Genomic DNA, 23571 nt, shown 5'->3' with positions numbered 1-23571 from the left:
ACTAGTTAAACTACAGGCATGTTTCAAAGGCATATGTATAAATAAAATAAAATAAAACAAAGTTAAATTAAATTGGTGGAACAGGATATTCTCATGTGTGATGCTATCGTGCCAATATGGAGAAAAATCTCTGAGGAATCTTTCTGGCACCTTGTTGACTTTATGTAGACTTAAAGAATAAGACCGGCTTATAATAATATTTTAATTTAATAAATAAAACCTTCTGATTGCAGGGGCCAGCCAATCAGAAGAAGGTTAAGTTAAAGTTTAGGGGAAGGCCCTAAATTAACTTGTTTAAGACAGTGAAACTCAGGCACAGGCCTACTTCAAATAAATCAGGATGATTTTCAAAGATGAATCAAGCAAAGCTAATAGAATGCAGTAATAAAAATATGGTGCTGAAGATGAGCCTTAAAGATCTACTTTGAGGACAGCTGTTCCATTCTTAATGTACAAATGCTAGCATGTGTAAGGGTCATAGCTCACTTTATTTAATTTATAGCATACTAGCTTGCTTCACTTCAAATTATACAGGTGAGGTATTCAGTCATTAACCTACCTAACTGGTGAGCACCAGCATCAGTAATCAAGCATGTCAATCAATGCCTGTATCTGAGGTACTGCCACCTCCACAGCAACTCAGCGGAAACCTAAAAACACAGCTTTCATTTGAATAACATTCATTTACTCTTCACTGGTGAATGATTGCTTGCGATGATCATGGAATGGAGGCTTGAAGGGGTGATTACAGGAAACCTTGGAGAGAAATAAAAGAGATTAGACAGTGAGTGGTGGGCAGAAAACACCAAAGAAGGGAAACAACCCAAATACCATGTGGCTTCTCTTCCTGGAAAGAGGAATCAGTTTAAAACACCTTGCTGACGACAGTGGAAAGGTTGCACGGTCAGCTGCAGAGACGTCTCTCTTTAAAAAGTCACTTAAGACACCCATATTTAATCCATCACACCCTGCATATTTCCTGTAAAACATGTCTGCCTATGTCAACACTGACCTTGAACTAAAGAGAAATTCTAATTACTCATGAAGTGGTGAAGGCTCCAGTTTATGACATACACATTTGTGATGTTTAAGTGGCAAGAGAAATTTTACTTAACTACAGAAGGCTGAGGGCAGCCATTTATATGTCTTTGAATGCACCTCTTTTTTTAATAAAAAGAGGAAGCAGTGTATTCAAACACAAATAATCGCATTACACACAAGCCTGGATAAGAATGCCTAAATGGGATCTTTAAATTGAAAACACTGACCTACTCTAAGAACAACATACTGCTCTCCCTTTTGCCTTGGCAGAACAAATCTTATGAAATACTGAATCGCAACATTGTATCCAGTTTATTCATTCATTGTAGGTGGGAGCAGATGGTGATGTATGCGCCTTCAGAGAAAAAGGTGTTGCTCAGACAAAACCGCGACTCTGATGCAAATGATACTGCTGCTTTCCCCTGAAAGCACACACATATATACTATTACATTCTTCAACGTGTTCAGATTAGCTGGTATGCTTGTCACATTTCGGTTAGCTTGAGTAATGTCGCTGTTGTTCAGCACCATGGACAGAGCCTCTTTTGATACACTATATGTGCCAAAAGTATTCGCTGGTGTGGCTTCACACACATATGAACTTGAGTGACAGCCCATTCTTAATCCATATTTTTAAATAAAATGTGGGCCCACCCTATGCAGCTATAACAGCTTCAACTCTTCTGGGAAGGCTTTCCACAATGTTTGCAAATGTGTTTATGGGAATTTTTGACCACTGTTTCAAAAGCGCATTGTGAGGTCAGACACTGTGGTTGTACGGGAAGCCTGACCTGGCTTGGCTCCACTCTAATTCATCCCAAAGGTCTTCTATCGGGCTGAGGTCAAATATGCTTTTGTTGAAATATGTAATATAAGATCATAGTTAAATGTTGCTTTACAGGAATAGATTTTACAAAGAGGTGTCTTTCCTATTTAACTATTAAGCTGCATCCCACAATTTATAGCAGGGTGTTTAGAAACAACTCTTAATATAATGCAGCGATTGCACGGCTAAAATATAGAATTGAAGGAACTCTGGTTTGACACTGAGACGGATAATAATAATAATAAAAGAACATCAAAACCAGAGGCATTAATGGACTAGATAGCATGAAAGAATGTCTGCTTTCTTGCCCTTTAATAATGTGGGTGTGCTTCTGTGATTAAAATCAAGGTAACATTTCACAATACAACATGCAACTAAGGGTGTGACTTCCCTAAAGTGACAAACACAATAATTTAAATGTATCACAGTCTGCACACCAACATTTTTGCATGGTTACAATGTGAGAAAGAGGTGGTTATAGTACGTTCTAATACAACCAACATTCATAATAGTAATGTGTAGTCTCAGTATAAGGAGGGGGGTAAGGATACTCTATAATATAGTCCAAACCCCATAATGATACAGTTTCTCTTAAAGTATAACCTGCTCCTGACAACTCTCTTTTATTATGCCATAACTAGATTTTAAGTATCAGTAAGTATTTTCAGTATTAAAGACATGGAGCCTAAATTTTAAAAAAAGATGAGGTAAATATTTGGAAATGAATTATGATGCATTATGATGTGCAACCCCCCCCCCCCCCCCAAAAAAAAAAAAATAAAAAATAAAAATAAAAAAATCAACCCTAAAGTAGAGCTAGCTCAGGCATTATCTGTTGCTTGACAAAGGATTCCCCATTGTCTTCATTAGTGAGAACCTGGATTTAAAGGACACTTGGAAGATTTTCTTTCTGCTCAATAAAGCTTAAAACGCATAATAATATTGTCATAACTCACCTAATTTTTTTGCATCTGTACAGGTTCTTTTTCTCACCTGCAGCAAGGTGCAAAGAAATATCATTGACAAGGGAGAGCAGTTGGTCCTTTTTTAATTTACTTTAATTTATTTTTCTTTTAACAATATTAATTCATTTTATTGTTTTTAATGATAGGTGAATAAATAAGTGAATCAAACGGAGTCTCACAGATGATTTGCATACGACGGGACTGGTCCACACCACTGGTGTCCAGCATCATTTACTCTGTCCCACTGTGGCCAGCCAAAGCAGTGCCCTAGTTGTCCAACAGCCCCACCAATCAACTTAAATAGGTTGCCCAGACAGGCCAATAATGTAAAAGAGGTGATTGATAGCCGACTAATAACAATAGTCTGTGTTTCTTAATAGTCAGACTGGTTGGAAATACGAGACAGAAAAACACAGTTAAAGGAAAAACAGTAAAATCTCACTGAGTAATAAAGTAATATCTCTCCCTTCTCCAATTCCCTTCTCAACAGTAGTGTATCATTATCCTCATGGAAAAGATTTCTTATATCTTAGCATCCAATAACTGTTGCAGCATTTAAACCCCAGTTTCCTGATATGATGCAAAAGACATTCATGTTATTGTAGAAGGGAGTTATGGTTTAGAGAGCAGATACAGTATCTTGAGTTATTTCCACTCATGTGCCCTGTGGCCATGGACTATTGCAAGATGATTATGGTTAAAATGCAAAAGTGTTTATTCATAAGGTCTCCTTGTAGCAGTTATCATTTTACTGGTAAGTGCTTGGATGCTTATGTATTTGTGAGTTTCTCATTTCCAGTGCTGAGCTTGGATTTGAGAAACAGACGCCCTCTCTGCTTTTAAAGTGTGTCTTAAAACTTTTCTGTTTGCTAAAGCATATAGTTATAGTTGGATCAGGTGACCCTGAATACTCTCTTAGTTACGCTGCAATTGGGCCAGGCTGAAAGGGGCTTCCCATGATGCACCAAGTGTTTCTTCTTCACTCACATTTTTCACTCTCCATGTGTTTATACACCACTCTGCATTTAATCAGGAGTCACTCATCTCTGGTTCTTTTCCACAGCGTGTCTTTTGTCCTGTCTTCCTCCCCTCAACCCCAACTGGTAGCAAAAGATGGCTGCTTCTCCCTAAGCATGGTTCTGGTGGAAGCTTCTTCCTGTTAAAAGAGAGTTTTTCTTTCCCACTGTCGCCAAAGTGCTTGCTGATAGGGGGTCATATGATTGTTGTTTTTTTTTCTCTGAATGTATTATTGTAGGGTCTACCTTACAATATAAAGCACCTTGAGGCGACAGTTGTTGTGATTTGGTGCTGTATAAATAAAACTGAATTGAATTGAATTAAATTGAGGCAACTTTTCTTGTGATTTGGTGCTGTACAAATACAATTGAACTGACTTGAATCCTTGTGTCAGTATATGCTGCTGCTTTGAAGGCTGCTGCTTTGCTCGTTGTGCTCTATGGAAAAGGTAAAGGGAAGGGGATTCCTGAGACAATAAAAGCACAAAGTAATTACAAGAATAGCAATAGGTGGCTTACAAGTCAATGCATCTGTCTTAGTTTTACATGGAGACATAACTTTATCCCCTCAAAGAAAGACACAAAATATCAAAAATCTTCCAAACCCTACAGAAGACAATAAAGCTTGCATTGTTTTCTCTGTGATGACATCTTGGACTAGTTATCTGTCCAGGGTGTTCTCTGCTGCTCACTCCACGACAGCTAGAAAATGCTTCTGTCCTGCTGTAATCCTGATTTCAATAAGGAAAATAAATGGACGCATGGACAGACGGATGGATGGGGTGTATTCTTTGAAGGACAGGCTTTTATTCCAGATTAGTAATTACAGTGGTGTTTAAAACAAAAAGAATTGGATTGTGAAATATGAGACACGTGTTTCACATTAAACAACATCTCCCAAATCATCTTTGTACACTTCTTCTCAAATCAACACTCTCAGGATGATCAGAACAACCGAAAGGGCACAAAACATTTGATTATAGCAAAGAGACTAAAAAGCAACCTTCCAGGGTTTGTTTCAGTTGCTATAGCAACTGTTGCTGCTCCTGTGTATCCATGGATGTTAAAGACGTTTTTCATCACGGTGGTCATGCTGAGCGATTTAATTTTTTTGGCAGACACTTGTAAATTGTTTTCAACTTGTATTGAGTGTATTAAAAATGTGATAATATTCGCATCAACCGTCACTGTTGCTTTTACTGTACCTATCACAGCCAACCCCACAAAAAGTTTCTTGTATTTGACACACACACACAAAACAGCTTAGCATTTCCCGGAGACTTACAAATCCATCATATTGTTACATATGCACGTTTTTGTCCAGCATGAAGGGTTAAAAATGCATTTTAATCACTGTGCTGCACAGAGGCTTGTCAGGATTTTATGTTGTCTTCTATACAAGAACCTCCTTGAGCTTTTCCACTGGCAGCTTTGATGCCCAAGACAGCTTCCTGACAGCAGCATGAAGCTGTTTTGTGTTGCAAACTAACAACAAATGTACTACTTAGCTGTGGTAAGGTCAAATATATGCGTTAGGATTGTAAAGTGTATGTGCGACTCTCCGACTTCCTGGCAGTTGACTCTGATTGTTTTTTCTGCTTACAGCAATCAATAAAACTGACATTTTATTTGGGACCAGAGGTCAGAAGGTCATGAGTCTTGATTTACGGCATATCAATAGCTGATGATTTCCTCACTCTTTAGTACTCTCGGGATGTTCTTTTACATCACCTCACTAAACACCTTCGACATCATTGTGCTGAAACAACTGAGACCAGTTTGTGCCATGATACTCCCCGAGGTCATGTGACCGGGGATAATGAGCTAATAAAGCATGCACATCTCTAAATTCAGGGGCGGACTGAACTGCTTGATTTGTTTTCTCTGATTTCTCAGCGAGGTTGCTTTCTCTCCCTGAGACTACCAAGCATGGATTCCTCAAATGTACAGCAAACACAAAGTTGCAGGACTGCAGAATTCACTTTAGGGTTCTTTATTTAGCTCCACATCATTACTCATCTCAGGGCACTTATATAGTCAGGTTACGAATTCTGCTTTAGTGAGTCATTCCTAAGTCAATACTGCTGTTAGGCACCTAATGCGACCATCTGTTGCTGCCTATGCCTCTCATATGTTGCCATCTTGTGGACAATTTAAAATCTGCCAGTCCTCATTTGTATTAATGCACCGAGTTAAAACATTAAAATGGTCTGAGGAAGGCTAAATGAATGACAGTGTTAGTATATGATAATAAGAAAACAACACCACCAACAACACATTTTTATACATTTGGACTTTTTATATATTTATACTTGTATGTATGTTTATTGTAGAGTCTGATGGTGAATAAAAGCACTGATGTGCACTGTCTGGTGTAAGTTCTGAATGACAATAAAGTGGCTATTCTAGTCTGTTCTATTCTATTCTGTTCTATTCTTCTTGTTTCTGCGTTCATTACATTTACGTTACCATAATGAGGGGAAATAATACTCATAAATGTGGTTGACTTATATAATTAATTTCTTTCTTTCTTTTAAGATTTATTAATGGGCATTTTGTTGCTGGGTAGGACTGTGAAGCAAAAACAAAAGAAGGGAACGACAGCAGGCAGCATGAACTGTACAATGTCCTGTGGCACGTGGCTTTCCTGCTCAACCTTGTGCGTTAAAGCATAGCTGATTTATTTCCTCTGTATTTGCTTGCCATTTGGAATTATATTAGATTTACATATAACAATTTGACAGACTACTGTCCTGTAGAGCTAAAAAATCAGGGGTGTCAAACTCCAGTCCTCGAGGGCCAGTATCCTGCTTGTTGAGATATCCTTGCCCTACCTGCTGCTGATTACCTGGATCAGGTGTGCTTTGCCAATAAGAAGTTACAAGGGCAGGTTAGTTGGAAAACAAGCAGGACAGTGGCCCTCGAGGCCTGGAGTTCAACACCTGTGTAATAAATAAATACATGAAATTTACTGGCATGGAATCTGCAGCCTGATCAAACAATTAGACTCAATGTGCTAATAACAATCAGCAAAGTTTTTAGTTTCAGGCAAAATCCTGAATGAATCCAGGTCCCTGAATGATTCTCACTTTTATTTTCATGATAGTTTGGTCCAGCCTTCCTGCTGAGCAGCTCAAATAAGGGAGCAAGTGTAGAATTTTTGCATTTTTATTGAGCAAAGGGTGCTCACACCAAATACTAATTAGTTTTTTGTTTTGTCTAACTCACAATAAAAAATACAAATCACGGCATTGAAAGCATCCTCCATTCAAATAGTTTTTCAATAAGCACCTAAAGCTTTTGTCCCCAATATCCATTTTGGTTATTCCTTCTCTTTTCGTCCGCCTTCTATCTGTTATTAGATGCTCAATATCAATATCATGCCAATAAGGCACATGCGATAAACCGTAAATAGTTATGTATCTGTTCTTTTTCATTCCTTTGCACATGTGTGTGGGTACTCTTGTGATGCTTTTGGGACCATGCACATACATGAGGTGCTGCAGTCACTGATTACTGCCACTAGTGGGAAGCCTAAATCCACTAATAAGATAAGAGCAAGTCTTTCATGGTTTAAATGATTTTGCTTGTGCTGCAAGATTTGGATTCTGTTCAAGCTTGTTTTTGAAAAACGTGTCAAATAAAAACCCACGAAAACATCAATACATACAGACAGGCAGAGAGGGTAAAAAAGACAAGCCCTTCAAATCTGACCTTTATTTTGACACAGGTTAGTCGGTGACACCAAAGCCAAGTGGTGGCCTTAGAGTTCTGTGAGGTGAAAAAATATGGGGCTTGTTTTCCTTTTACCATAGACGTACACCCACAGTACATTAAATACGCTTTCCTGCATTTATACATACATGCAAATATAGATGTAATACCAGCCTTAAGATCAAGTGAAGTCGTTTTAATCAGAGAAACTCAGGAAATGTTCACTCTGAGGGCCAGAGGACTAACCTTTTTGGACTTTGTCCTATGGTTTCTGGGCCAGAAACACTCATTTCATGCTATGAGTTCTGAGCTACTGGCTCAAGATGGAGCCAAAACCTCATTTGGCAGCCTTCAGGACCTGTGGCATTTAACTGGAGCTCATATCCAGTGTGACCTCCATCAGTCTTTCAACACAAAAACACTCAAAGGATGCTGATTGTGAAATGAACAAGCGAACTGTGTGAGATATCTGTGATACTTTTTTATTGATTGTTCACTGTGCTCCCTGGTTTACCAAAATAAATGACATCGGGATAAGGAGGCTGAAGGACAGAAAGTAATTTTGATTAAAAATAACATCTTGACACAGTTTGATCAGACTGCAGGGAACCCCCACTGCCGACAACACAGTAACCCAAAATAGACCAGCAACCTCTGCTTTCCTCGGCTGTCAGATGGCTAGCACACTTACCCAGACTGGCAAAAAACAAACAAACAGCAACAACAAAACACCTCTAACCTTTTAAACAAACCATCATCCAACTCCAATTTGCGAATCTGTGGTGTGTCAGTGTCAGTCATTGCAATACGCTCTTAAAGATCTGTTTTTGTTTGTTTTTTTTAAATTAAGATTGGGCTGAGAAGCAGCTGTTAGTGTCTTTATGAGCTAACCGGATCTGGAGATGCTCACAAAGCACTGATCAATGTGTCACCCAATGTGATAAAGTTACACAGCCAAATGGAACTATAGTTTTATGGAAGATGAACAAGAATATCAGTCTGAGTGTTTTCTCTAACAGAAAATGTTGCAACAGAAATGTTGCAGGATTGAAATCTATGTAATGACTTTTCTTCATTCTTTCCTTACGATCAGAAATAACAGACATTTACAATACCTCTTAATATTTAGGCTGTACTTATTATTAATGAAGCATAACAATAATATCAGCATGAAAGCAATGTTGCTCACTGCTGTATATCTTGCAGTACAGAAACATGGAAAGTAATAAACAGAGCGCGTCTGGTTATTGCAGTAATAAGAGAATCTCTATTATAACAACAATAAAATTAAATGTGATTTGTCTGAGTAATGAAAACTGGTTGATTTGAATAGTTAAAAAAGAAAACTCTGCCATTTCAGTTGTCAGTGTGACCGAACATTTACAGTATACTGTAAAATGTTGTGGCACATACATTTTGTGATAAATATTTGTTCTGTTCTGTTTTTTTTTTCTTTAGAAAAAAAGAAGAAGAGTGTTTTTAATTTTAATGGCGGTTGGTGCCAGATGGGCGGGTCTGAGTATTTCAGAAACTGCTGATCTACTGAGATTTTTCCACGCAACTGTAACTAGGATTTACAGAGGATGGTCTGAAAAAGAGAAAATATCTCGCTGATGTCAGAGAAGAACAACCAGATTGCTTCAGGCTGATAGGAAGGTGACAGCAACTCACATTAAGCACTTGTTTGGGGAGGCTGTGGCTCAGGTTTTATGAATGAATGTTAGTGGATCAATCCCTGACTCCTTGAGCTACTGAACTTCAAGTTACCCCCAAGCACCTGTGAGAGTGTATGAATGTTAGGTTGTATGAATTGAATGCGTGAATGTGACTTGTAGTAGAAAGTACTTTAAGTGTTCAACTGAGTAGAAAGGTGCTAAATACATTATATTGCCAAAATTATTCCCTCACCCATCCAAATCACTGAATTCAGGTGTTCCAATCCCTCACATGGCCACAGGTGTATGAACTCAAGCACGTAGGCATGCAGACTACTTCGAAAAACATTTATTAAAGAATGGGTCGCTCTCAGGAGTTCAGTGAATGTCAGCATGGTACCGTGGTAGGACGCCACCTGTGCAACAGGTCCAGTCGTGAACTTTCCTCACTACGAAATATTCCACAGTCAAAAATCTAATTGGAAGTGATTGGGAATGACAGCAACTCAGCCATGAAGTGGTAGCCAATGTAAAATCCCAGAGTGGAGTCAGTGGATGATGAGGTCACAAACTTTCTGTAGGGTCAGTCGGTACAAACCATCAAACTTCTTGTGGCCTTCAGATTAGTTCAAGAACAGTGCACAGAGAGCTTCATGGAATGGAGATGCATGCCTGAGCAGCTCCATTCATTCAAGTCTTACGTCAGCAGTGCAAAGCATTGGATGCAATTGTGCAAAGAACGCTGCCAGTGGACTCAATCAAGCTTCTCGGTCTGGCAAAATATACTGTATATAGAAAGTATTTCTACAGAGTATATCTACAGTATATAGAGAGATATTGTTTATACAGTACTTAACTTAACTTAGTCATACTAGTTATTAATCTTTGCCTTTCTTCCACAGCATGTCTTTTATCCTGTCTTCCTTCTCTCACCCCAACTGGTCGCAGCAGATGGCCCCTCCTCCCTGAGCCTGGTTCTGCTGGAGGTTTCTTCCTGTTAAAAGGGAGTTTTTCCTTCCCACCGTCGCCAAAGTGCTTGCTCATAGGTGGTCGTATGATTGTTGTGCATTTCTCTGTATTATTGTAGGGTCTACCTTACAATATAAAGTGACTGTTGTCATGATTTGTCGTTGTATAAATAAAATTGAATTGAATTGAACTTAATCCTTTAATAGACCAATTGCCATAAACACACAAAAACACAAACATTGAAATCTATCCATTGTTATTTATTAGGCAAACAATAAACTAATATCAACATTTTTATACCAGAATTTGAGCTGGCACACTGGACACCTCGGATAAGTCCGATACTAATCATGGATAGCAGGTATGATCTTTAATTTGGCCTCTTAATCAAAAATAATGTGCCTTTCTAGTTTTTTATTCAATTGTTCTTTAATAAAATAGTGAATTTGAACATTCATGGATAGAATAGTTATATACAAGCATTAAAAATATCATATTGATGAAAGAGCCTACGCTGACTGGAGGAGTAACCATCACAGAAACATAAAAGATAAATACCAACACTGTTAATGTGGGGCAGCTAAAAAAGGTTGGGCCATGGCATAGATCCCTCTAACAGAGGAATTACTTTTCTGAATAAGCCTACATTGGCCACACAAATAATACGAGTATCAACACTTACATTAGGTGGCACTAGTGCATTCTGTTCATTAATAGAGTGAGAGAATAATCAAAAAGTGAGATTGAGGTATTTAATGAATGCACTGAGAGGAGAGAATTGAAGGAAATGACAAATGACTGAGAACAACATCCTGTAACAGACAGAGCTATATTTTATGGCATGACAGATGACTGAAAGCTTGGGCGAAAGGGGCTAATAAGGAAGGGGGGGAGGGGGCACACCAGACATTTGCAGCCTTCCCTGCCCCCTCATCAGTCTCACGGGAACAAGGGATTATGGAAATGTATAAATGCAAGAGAGGGGGAGTCTGACAGACAGAGAGGAAGAGAGAAAGGCAGAGGGGAGAGCAAACAAGAGCGGGAGGGAGACAGAGCGATGCTATTGGCTGACCGTTATAACATCAACCGTGATGGAAATATTTCTCTCGCAGTCTAAGAAATAGAGGAAGAGACAGCCAGAGACAGTAGACTCAGGAAGAACATTCAGGTCTGTTTTCAAAATCTTTGAAAGGGATGAAAAGAAGGGGGAGTTAAAGAAGAAAGAAAGAAAGGAAAAAGAAAGCAGGGTACACGAGGAGCAGGAGAGATGATAGTAAGGTGGACTCAGTAACTTATGACTCCTGAGGGCTGTGGAGATTTTTTTTTTTACTTAAGAACAGGAGCGCTTTATTTTTCTTTTAAATCAGCACGAATGGGTTTCAACATGTAGACACTCTGCAGGCTTCTGTGTAAATATTTCCCTGCTAGAATTTAACTATTTAACCTGCACATCAGCAGAGACAAGGCTTCACGTTTTTCTTTTTGTTTTTTGGAGATAACTGAGGGATGCGCTTGAGACAAACATGCAGAGCAGACAGTTCTGACATGGTGTCGACCCAAATTGACAGAGAAGAGGAAAGAGTGGACTGTTCAGATGCAGACACGTCTCCTACCAGGCACAGGTATTCGCTACTCGATATTAAGGTCAGTCAAGATGTCGATCCATGCTAACTGAAACTATCAATAATGTATCGTGATGTCGCATCTCTAAGCCCTCTTGAAGTGCTAACTAATCTTTCGATTCAATTAGAGTATCTGCTGCCTCAGTGATTCACCCTTCTCACTTTGTGAAATCAGCAGTGGCAAGTTGTGATTTGCTTTGTCAGAATATAACTGTGTAACATGCAAAGCAATACCTTGAATCTCAGCTAGGATGTAAATAATTACTCAGCAGTTTAGCCATCATTATAAGTAAAGACTCTGTAAATAATAACTCACAGATGTAAACCTGTTAACTATGATATGGAAATATATGCGTCATTAATTGTTCTGGATCCCGGAGCAACAGATGAACAGAAAGCCATACAACAAACTACAAAAACTACAAAAAGCCATAACCGACTGGGACAATAATTCTCGCTGTTTTTACTGCTCTTAGTATCGACTAGTAACCTGTGCTTCTGTTGTCGGCGTGTCAGTCAGACTCTTGGTGGTTTGTCAGTAAAAACAGAAAAGAAAAAAAAAACAAACCATGATGTGTAGGCTTTCTCTAAAGAGAAACTGCAGGAACGACAAGGAGGAGACAGACATTTTCCCTGTCAGAGACTGAAAAGAGGAGCACTGGGCCAGCGGCAGACTACTGTGGCTGTGAACAGACACACAAGTGCTTCCTAGATCAAAGCAAGGAAGGAGCTGTCCTGCTGTCAGATTTACAAGAAGAGACAAAGACAGAAAGCAAGTAAGCAGTGGAGCTGCGACGTCAGCTGATTATTGATTGTTTCTAAAACTGAGTGCTTTACCCACCTGGACAATATAGACTCAGCTTGCATCAAAGGGGGAAACCAACAATAGCCTCTACCACAGTAAAAGGAGGAGGGGGAGTGACCAGTAGCCAGAGAGAGGCAGAGAGCAGGGAACCAGTTTCCTTTCTCTCCCTTCACCCGTGTCCTTGTCAGGCTGGCTGGTGCAGCCATGGCGTTCACCTTTGCGGCCTTCTGCTACATGCTCACCTTGGTGCTGTGTGCAGCTCTCATCTTCTTTGTCATATGGCAGGTGAGTGGCACGGTGAACACACCAGAACTAAGACTGACACACGTAGGGCCTGCAGCATCCTCACTGTAGCATCCCACACAGGCAGACTAGCGCGGCCGCCTACACACAGGTGTACAGAGCTGCCGGCAACATAACATACACACTTCAGCCCCTCTAGAGATAATGATATGCATTAAAGGTGTAATTGTACTTATCAGACACTTCAAATGATCTCCTAAGAGCCACCCGATGACACTTTGACAAAAAGCACAGATTCCTGCTGGCTTCATCCCTCCACATAAAAGCAACTTATGATCCCAGAGAACTGATGATAAATATTTCCACGTAAGGCGTTCGGGCTTCAGCAACCTCCAGATAATGAGTACAGACAGTCAGCAAAACACAGTGATCATAAATCTCACCACCAGACTGTTGTGAATCTGTCTGCCCGCAGGCATTTTCAGTGGAATTTGCACAGCTATCGCTGGAGACCAGTGCACTCGGTTTGCCTTTTACACAGACTCAACAAACACGGCAGCTTTGATCTCTCACCTTTAACATTCCCTCCGTGGAGGCAGGAACACGGCGAAGCACAAAAACGCATCATTATGAATATAGGACTTGAAATGACTAACGTACCAATTGACTAAGTGGGTGAGACTACATATGACTCAGTGAGTGTGTCTGTGTGTGAAAGAGACAGCGAGAAGCCTGCGTCTGGCTCGGCTCTCGAGCATGTGACCGAAACGCTTATCAACCTATGATTTTGTTCACCCCTTCCCCCAGTCTGCTTCCACCCACGGGCACAGCACCCCAACTGTATGTGGCCGTCGACCAATCAGAACCTCGGTTCACTGGTATAGTAACCATGGTGCCCACTGAGGGGCTCATCATGTCGCCATGGAAACTGCATCTGTTTACAACAGAGCTAATTGTGAACGAAGACGAGGGCGAGCCATATAGGCTCGTACAGTATGTGGAAGGTGCTCTCCCCTTCGTGCCATCAGTCACTGCTGATGTTCACTTTTCTGCAAATGATGTCTGCTTGTTATGGCTTTTCAATGAGCCGTCAAAGGGAAGCTTAGCTCTTTAAAACCTGAGCCGATGATAAGCACAGCAGGTGGCCTTTACACTCCGAATTATTCGTGTTTTTATAGAGCTATTAATCAGGGAGCTAGTGAGAATAATTGTCACTTATACTCGCCTCACTGGAGGCAGTTAGAGTGTATTGGTGTGTCTGAACAAGTGCCCTCAGTATATTATATTTCAATATGCAGAGAGACACTCAAGACAGTGTATGTACCAGAAATGTACCGCAATGCTCTTAAATATCAACCCAGCTAAAAAATGCTCAGTCAAAGAGCTTCTTGCATTTTAAATTTCTCAAGCACTTCTTGGACGACTCCTGGCATTTGTGTCTTAATATTAATCTTCCAATGTGAACTTAATTACTGGTCTCAACGTAAGAATCAAGCCTTATGTAATTTCTTAGTGCAATGCATTTATCTACTCCTGCAGCTTTTCATAGTTTTGTTTTTTTTACAGGAATTGGATAATGCAAAGCTGTATGGGGTGAATTAACCATCCAAGCTGTTCTTATTCAGGGACAAATTTCAATCAAAAATCCTTTAGCACAAGCACTACTACATAATCACACATGATGTCAACACAACATGACCTTCCTAACAGCATAAAGGGCAATAGCAAATGTCTGCATTTACATATGCCACTAACTCACCATATGTACTCAAAGTGATCTGAAAGCAGCTGCAGCTGTGGATGTAGGGATCGCAACAGTGTACAGCCGACTCAGCCGAACCAATTTTACGAGTGGCGAGAAGACAACAGCTACATTTGCATTACAGTTGCAGCGTAGTGGTGGTGAAACAAAAACAAGCTCACGTGTCCAATATTATTATTTTATTTTATTATTTTTTTCAGATCATTGCGTTTGATGAGCTTCGCACAGACTTCAAAAACCCCATCGATCAGAGCAATCCCACCAGAGCGGTAAGAACCCTGCTGTTTCACTTCTTGCAAGAATGATCAAACCTTCATGTGCACACAGAGAAATCCCTTCTTTGTACTTTCAAGGAGACTATACATTTAAGGTTTTGCCCCCCAAATATTGCCTATGCTGCATATTTTCCGAGCACAGTTCACAAAGTCTCACGTTCATTTCATAAATAAACACAGCAAACGCTTTTTTCCAAGCCTGCAATCACCAAAAAAAAGGAAATCATCATGTTATGTAAATGAGAGTTTGGGGTTTTTGGAGCGAAAGCTTTCATATATTTAATTTGGCTACATTTATCCTTATTCATTAATATTTCTAAATCAAATATTTGCCCTACTTTGAAAACACTAATCCAAGCTTCCAGGTGATTGCTACAGTAACACCCAGGCAGTGTTTCCCTGAATGCTCATTTGTATGCAGATTGAAGCAATCAGCCTCCTACAAAGACCACGGCTCGTTGGCTTAATCAGTTACAGAGATTCATGCAAATGAAGTCGCTTTTTAGACAATGAGATACTGTAGTGTCGCCACAATAGGAGTGCAATTTGGAGTTTTCACCTCACCGTAATGAGAACAAACGCATTCACTCGATCCAAAGTGACAGATAAATAATTGCTGATTGAAAGTTAGCGCAACTATTTATCCTCTCATGTTGCAGAGCTGTTTGCTTACAGTATGTATAAGTTTTCTTCTGAAGATGAAATAACATTATCATGAGTCAGTAGTTCGAGCTATTATTCGCTTAGCAAGTTAACAGCAGCTGTGATTATCGTTTTCACAGGATAGCTAATGTTCTAGCAATCATGTGAACCTGCATCTGAACTGCAAAGTGAGAGTGATGAGGAGTGGGAGAGGAAACTGTGAAAGCAGACTGTAGGAGTGTGAAGGAATGCCAGCTACAAGGGGGTGGACACAATAACTGCAACACCTGTAAATTATAATGCAGTCAAATACAATGGAGCACAAAAGCCACAGTGGATCTTTTACTTTCCTTGGGACAACGATGGAGAGCTGTCTGACAAACAATCCCCATTAGAACTTTTCTGGTTTCACAGCAGTGAGATAAGTATTGAGGCCACTCTGTAAGACTGGTGACAACCTAAACACGCTGTCTGATGTCACCGTTTCAAATGTGTTCAGAAATAACTGGATCTGGCAGGACGCGACACTGCCGGTCTCTCCCCAAAATCAATAAGCTGCACAAACAGAAGACAAGCGAAGGCAACAGCCATGGAAGATAAACAGCAATTATATTTGTGGTTAGCTGAGAGCAACACATGTTCGCTAGAGTGCGGTTGTGTACAAAAAAGGACAAAAGCAGTCAATATTTGTCGGGAAGAGAGAGAAAGAAATGATAGAAAGACAGAGCGGATGAAGCTAGACATCTGTTTTTGAATCAGGTTTCTGCGTAAAGCCTTTAATCACAGTAACACTCAGAGGGAGAACCACGCCATCCATAAAGAGCCCTTCTATGGCTACTTCCCCCGTTAAAACAACAAAATTAAACACATCATAGTGGTAAAATCTATTCCTTTTCAGGCCTCCTTTTATGCCAGTAGCTCTAGAAAAGTTATGAGGCAGATTGTCAGGGAGATCACTCATTTGCGTCTCTGATAATAACGGCTTAATTAGATTACCAATCTAACTACAGCACTCTTTGCCCTGTAATTGTTGCTCCTTTATCTCTTCTGTATATTGTGTATATTGTGAAATGTCTCCGCTGCCTTTGATTAACATCCTCAGTCATGTTTCTTTATTGGAACTATTAAATATTCAGAGCAAATTGGATGACCTGACACAAATAGGGCCACCTCGGGGAGGCTACGAGCTGTAAAATCTGAGCAGCGCAATGATTTACACCGACAACAATAAACCATATGATGCACAGAAGCTAGGCTGGCACTTTCGCTCCTTAAATAACAGCACTGTGGAGGAAGGACTAGAAAGAAAGAAGGAAAGAAAGAAAAAAGGCAGGAAATTACACTGAGCATACTAACAACAGTGAAGGTAGAGTGCCTGTGTCTAATTCAGGGCAAAATCCACTTTTCCCTTTCAGGTCACCAGTTTTAATTTATGTCCACAGACTCATAAAAGCTGGATGTTGCTCCAGCTACACTAAGCCGATATCACCGGTTGGTAGCCAAGATAGATGCCTCAATATGTCAGAATGACTAGACATGCTTATCCACTTGATGTATTATATTTAACAAAATAAATGAAGCCAAGCAAATTAACAGCCCTGTGATAATTATCTGACTATAGACATTATGGTTACACAATAAAGCAATAACTTTCTGTTGATGGAAACGGATAAACGGGGCAAATGAAGTAGAGCAAAACATCTAATTTGCCTTGCTGACTAATCAATGGACAACCAAAGAAAACATCTGCATGAGCCGAATATCTGATGTCAGGCTCATGTACTCAAAGACGGATGGCTTTAATTTTAAAACTGATAATTGAGCTTTCTATAATGGCTCAGAGACTCCGAGCTGATAGCTTTACAAGATAAGGTGGGAGATGTGCGCACAGGGTTTTTTCCCTGCAATATGAGATTTGCTTCTCAAATAGGTTTCAGCCACATAAATGAAAAACAAATCAACACCATTGTAAGTATTTTATTATTATTATTAACTGAAAATGAATTTATTCAAGTATAATATACAGTTTGTGTTTCTCAAATTTCATAAAAAATAACAAGTCTGATTTCTGCCATAGGTGGGCACAGGTATGATTAATGACATTCATTAAGGCTCTAGATCAGGACTGTCACTAGTGTCATTAATAAAACGTATATTTAACTCATATTTCATGCAAAAGTTGTACCTGTTGTATGTGCCCAGATCATGGTTATGGCCTTATAGTCCACAGCCAAATGAAAAGTCCTGTCTGCACCAAACCAAGGTTATTATAAATAAAAATAAAAGACTGGCCTAAAAAACAAAAATAAATAAATAAATAAAACTAAAATACACTAAAAAAATCCATATGAATGTATCATTTTGGTCAAATTAACCAACAATACCAGAATGAAGAAGTACTTGCGTGTGTGTGTTTATTAGAACAGGGATGTCTACGCAACTGTGTGTGTGGGTCTGTGTATTTTAATATTGTAATACTGTTTTGTATCGTATTGTGTTGAACTTCTGACAGACACCACATGTATAACAACAAAAAGCTGCGGCTAAAAAAAAAGAACCGAAAAACTGTATTAAACTTAAAATTATTAAACAATAGAAACTAAAGTGAAATGAGCAAACTCACTCTGGAAACTAACTTAAATAAAAATTAAAAAAACAGATCTATGATAAAACTGCACCAAAGTGTAAAAATATGTATTTTAGACGTATGATGAAAACAAACTCGGGAGTTTTAGTTTTTTTAAAAAGAAGGTAGTTAATTAATTACTATCAGTTGGTAAGTGTATTTTTCCATGGTACTATTGTTGGCCTGGTGATCTAATGTAATATACAGCTGCATATTACAGTATCACTATACCCATAATACTGATATTTAAGCAGGAATGCTAATATAAAACTAGCCATCAGGTCCAGTTTTTAGATTTTATCACTATATTTAATATCTGTCCAGTTTAAAAAATCCTCCAAAATAATAATAATAAATATTCACTCCAGTCTACGATCGTCTATTGTTTCTGCTATGAGACAGCTATTTCTGTTAGGCATTGACAGTAATATTGTTGACCGGACTTTCTTTATATCCTCTCCACAGAGAGAAAGGATTCTCAACATTGAAAGGATCTGCAACCTGCTTCGCAGGGTGAGTAATAGCTGTTTTTCATCTGCTGGTGGTGGATGACTAAAGCAGAGGGGCTTCACAGAGCCATGACCGTTTGTCTTTTTTCATTGTGAGGACCATGACACACACTGATTCATTTCACATGTAGCCCGTCCCCACAACACGCCATTACCTCTTTACAGGCACACAGTGATGGAGAGCACTGATACAGCCCAGATGTTGTCAGCTTTTTATTTCAAGGCTTTCAGAAAAAGAACTTTGTGTCCGTGAAAGATCACACACTGTGGAGGCCATTTTAAACATGCTTGTGCTTGAAGATGGCCAGTGCCATTGGGTTTTTTTGATTCAAAGTTAATGGATAAATAAATAAAAATATATAAAATTACAAGAGTTTAATTTAAAGGCAGTAGCCACCATACTAATTGTAGTATTAGGGTCTATATGCTAATGTAGTAAAGAGCATTTTCTGAGAAGGTTTGCCTTGGGTTCAAATTGTTACCATTTTCTTGGGTTTTTTTTTACGTTTTTCTTTATATAGCTGCTCAGTGCAAGAAAATAAAATGCCACTGATGCATAATTACAATACCACCATGTTATTGAAAAGGAACTCTTATTGCTGCAGTGGAAATATAATTTCAATTACCCTTAACTGCTACACAGGTTTAATCTAGCATGGTAATTAGACTACATATGTATTAGTGATATTTGCTCCAACCAATCACTACTGAAATTGGTTCCACTAAAAATATTCAAATAATATTGAAACAGATTGTAATGACTGATGGAGCCAGCTAAGGGTTATGATGTCAGTCAAAGAAATGTAAGTTGTTATTTTGCAGCCATATTTTTGAACTAGCATCAAGATCAAATTGCTACGTGTTTGTGTATGTGATGTGATAGTTCTTATTACATTAAGTTCACATTAAATAAGGTTCATTTGTATAGCACTACAAAGTACTTCCCAAAAACAGAATAAACAAACAATAGATTTTTATAAAAATCAAACTATTAATCACTTAAAATAGACCATGCAAGACTTTATAAAAGCGATAATGTGTAAAGAATAAATTGAAATGAACATAATTAAAAGTTAAAACAAAACTTGGTGTTAAGCTAAGAATCTTAAAGATAAAAATGTTATAATAAAATTTGCAAGAAACAGGTCTTTAGCAGTAAAACACTAAAAGAAGACACTGGCAAAACTACCCTGAATGCTGCAGGCAGGTCACCCCACAACCAAGAAGTAGTGATGTGCGGATCGATCCTGAAATATCAATTCCTCCGATACCAATCATTTATGTTCTAGAATCGATTCTCACATTAAAATATCGATATTTTAGTAATTTAGGGTAAATTTGTAGTTTATCATTAACAGGAACACAGTGGAAAGAAACTATAACATTCGGATTGTCTACACTCAAAGGAACTACTTCCTCTTCCGCCTTTCATAGTCATTGAAATGGCTGAGCGTAATTGGAGTCATGTGCGAACCTATTTTACCTCCACAAAAACTGAGACGTGGTTTGTGATACATGTGGCAAAAACGTGAGGTGTTGTGGCCACACTAGGGAGACAAAGGCTATTAGGGGGATAAATACATTTTACAGTGTTTATTTATCGGATAAAATACGTTAAATGTCCGGAAACAGCGGGGGTGTCCAAATTCAGAGGCTGCTTCCACCTGAGGGCCCGGCCTTCGCGGTCTAAAGAAAGCCAGGTAGTACGGCACGAGCTCCCTCGGTGGAGTGAAACTGCCGTCTGCTCCTTGCTATCTAAAATATAACCGGGCGCTGGCGTAAACTCTCGACCGTCTCACACTTCTGTTTAATCAGTTTTCTGTTTGACGTTTATTCAGCTGTGTGAAAACCCCGAGGAACCCTCCTGAGGGATTAATAAAGTTACATTTTATTTAATCTAATCTAATAACTTTAATCTCAGCCAAACTGATTTACTCACAAACAAATAAAACACTAAAAAAGCCAAACAATAACATTTTTAAGTTATCTAAGTGACTTATATATTATGTTTAACCCGAGTAGCGAAAGACCGCAGGGGTTTGAAAACAATGTGTCGATGGGCTCGGATATTTGAAGTTTACACAGCTACATTCTCACCTGAAAATATGTTAAAAGTTTTTTTGCGACCCAGAAAGAGAAATAAGAGTAATATTAAAACTAAGCATTGTTGGAAACAAGTACTCTGATGTCCTGTAATCATTATGACGCTATAATTTGAGATACAATAAATAAAATACGTTTTTGTACAAAGTATCGGTATCGGATCAGTATCATCTATACCACCCTGAATATTACTTTGTATTGGATCGGAAAGGAAATCAGTGGTATCGCACATCACTACCAAGAAGCCTACTAGGGGTTACTGGTGGGGCTAACCATGCTAGCTTGTTAGCACGGTTAGCAAGGCACATCCACGGACTGTATGAGTTAAAATGAGAAACACAGATACACAAACCTTCTAACAAATATGAAATACTAGAATTTCACTCACCAAAACTGAAGTACAAAGCCACAGCATTTTCTGTAAAACAGTTCTATTAAAATGTTCCCGCACACTGAAGCCCGAGTCTGACATCTGAATTAGCGCAGGTGAAAGCTTAAAAGATTTAAGGTGAAAAGCCAAATAAAGAAAAATTCACCTCCTGTAGTCATTTTGTAGGGGTATATTAGTTATAGCAACCAAAACTCTTTTTTGGAACAAGAAAGCTCTTTAACGTAGGATTATATGGTTACTCACTGACTTGTAGAACAACTTTCAAGTGGCCACTTAAGGAACTTTCTGGTGCTTGCAAGCTGGCCTCATTTAGCCTAGACATTACAGCGTCGGTTCATTCTCAGTGCTCTCATTGCACTGCTTTTGGCTGCTACAGGCAGCTATTTTCAGAGAAAAGTTCTGAAAAGTGGTAACACACTCCCTGCCCAGCATGAAACACTAAAATGTTGATAAGTAAGTGTTCAGAGCTTGTTTCTGCTGCCCTCAAGTTGCCCCCTAAAAGTTTTTGTCCTTTCACAGTAAATGTAGTTTTATCATCTTTGTTGCTATCCTGTTGCCATCTTGAGTCTTAACCCCATCTCAGATTTTCCCAAATAGTATTTTAACAACCAAACGCTAGACTTTACATCACAAGAAAAAAAGGTCAGCAACTTACATCACCTTCTACTGATGTATAAAAAAGAGTCCACATGCAAGTGAACATATATTTGCACCCGTAACAGCAGCTAGCCCTGACTAACAGCAACACCTTCCGTGTGAAAGTGTTTGCCCTGCAGTGTGGTCTTGTACACTGTAATTCTATCACATCAGTGTTTTCTAAAGAGTTGTTGGAGTGTTATCACTTAATCATTTCAGTTTCCGTCCTTCTTATATTTCTTATTAGTTGGTGGTACCAGAGTACTCCATCCACGGTCTCTTCTGCCTGATGTTCATGTGTGCTGGAGAGTGGGTCACACTTGGCCTAAATATCCCGCTGCTCTTCTACCATCTGTGGAGGTATGGTCCCACAGCAGATGTGTAACTAGTTTGTGTTGGTCTGATGGGTGAGTGAGCCAAACCTCCTGCTTTTTTCAGGTTTTTTCATCGGCCCGCTGATGGCTCAGAGGTCATGTATGATCCTGTCAGCGTGATGAACGCCGACATTCTCAACTACTGTCAGAAAGAGTCCTGGTGTAAGCTGGGCTTTTATCTTCTCTCATTTTTCTATTATCTCTACAGGTAAGTGGGAGATTTACAATGTTTCTCATTTCATAATGACACTTCAAGGAATCCTTAGACGTGTGTTACGATTCATAAATTTGTAAAATTAATTTTAATTTATCATCCTACACTATTTCTTGTAGTATGGTCTACGCCTTGGTGAGCTTCTAACAAACAGGAGAGATGAAGAAATAAAATAACTGTAAAAGAAAAATTGGAGAACAAACGGAGACACAAACCTTTACTTTCTCCATGTATTCTGACCTTTCTGGCTTTGGGCTTTGGAAGTCTAACCTTGGACTAAGCACGAAGAACAATTTGAGTGAATGTGAATTTTTTCGAAAAAGCCTCTTTTCGATTGTATCATTGTACACCCGATACTGCCGTCGGACAACCGGATGAAATCTTGAAGGACTGAAACGCAGGTGTTTGTGTTGCCTTTGACCCATTATACAATTTAACAATATTTCTGAAGGGCTGGATTTTCCCCACGCTGCTCTTAATAATCCAGTCGCTCAACTCACTGTGAATCTCCAAACACTTGGGGACTGGAAAATGAAAAATTATGTCTGTATTCTTTGACTTTGACAATGTACTAAAAGCAGGATTGTTTTGCATATGGAAACTCTGACATCAAACCGTTACTCTGATCGTGTTGCAGAAAATGGGTTAGCAGTGTAAGAGGTTTAACGAACCTGGCATGAGCTGGAGTCTGCACAGACACCTTTAACCAGGACAGAGGATAAAGATTTGCCTGATGCCAGTCTCTGCCAAACGCAAAGTCAAATCAGACATTGGTAAAAAGAAAAGAAAATGAAATGAGAAAAAAGCAAGGAATTATCAAGGGTTGACTTAAATAAGTTTGACTTTAAGGGTCAATGCTTGTGATGTGCATTCAAAATAGGTGTGTCCAGAGGGCATATTTTACGCTATATGCTAGGTTCATGCTTTCCAAAGAGCGTTCAGCTCAAACATGCCAAAATGTTACCGCTGAAAATCATTGTGCCAAATATAAAATCAAGGTCAAAAGAAAAATGATGAGACTAGAAAGTAGTTGCAGTATTTTGTGCTCTCAAACCTTATCTTTAATTCTACTTTCTTTGGCACATTATTTTTTTGGCACAATATTTTTTTTCCTCAAAAAAAAGAAAAAAGAAAAAAAACTTTAGTTTTGTTGTGTTTTTTAGTGTGCAGGAAGCACCTTATT

The 23571-nt window shown here is 39.0% G+C and overlaps 1 protein-coding gene across 1 annotated transcript; it reads left to right on the top strand.

The window, feature by feature from the left end:
- Positions 1-11317: 11317 nt before the first annotated feature.
- Positions 11318-22722, top strand: cnih2 (cornichon family AMPA receptor auxiliary protein 2). Its single transcript, XM_005749550.1, has 6 exons — positions 11318-12898; positions 14819-14887; positions 18627-18674; positions 22048-22160; positions 22239-22382; positions 22508-22722. The coding sequence occupies exons 1-6, from the start codon at positions 12818-12820 to the stop codon at positions 22533-22535; spliced, it is 483 nt and encodes a 160-aa protein (XP_005749607.1). The 5' UTR covers positions 11318-12817; the 3' UTR covers positions 22536-22722.
- Positions 22723-23571: the final 849 nt, after the last annotated feature.

Source organism: Pundamilia nyererei, unplaced genomic scaffold (genome assembly GCF_000239375.1).
Source record: "Pundamilia nyererei isolate P.nyererei 1_Seehausen unplaced genomic scaffold, PunNye1.0 scaffold00249, whole genome shotgun sequence".
NCBI lineage: Eukaryota > Metazoa > Chordata > Actinopteri > Cichliformes > Cichlidae > Pundamilia > Pundamilia nyererei.
The sequence above is the reverse complement of the archived record's forward strand: the minus strand, read 5'-3'. Positions and strand labels throughout refer to the sequence as shown.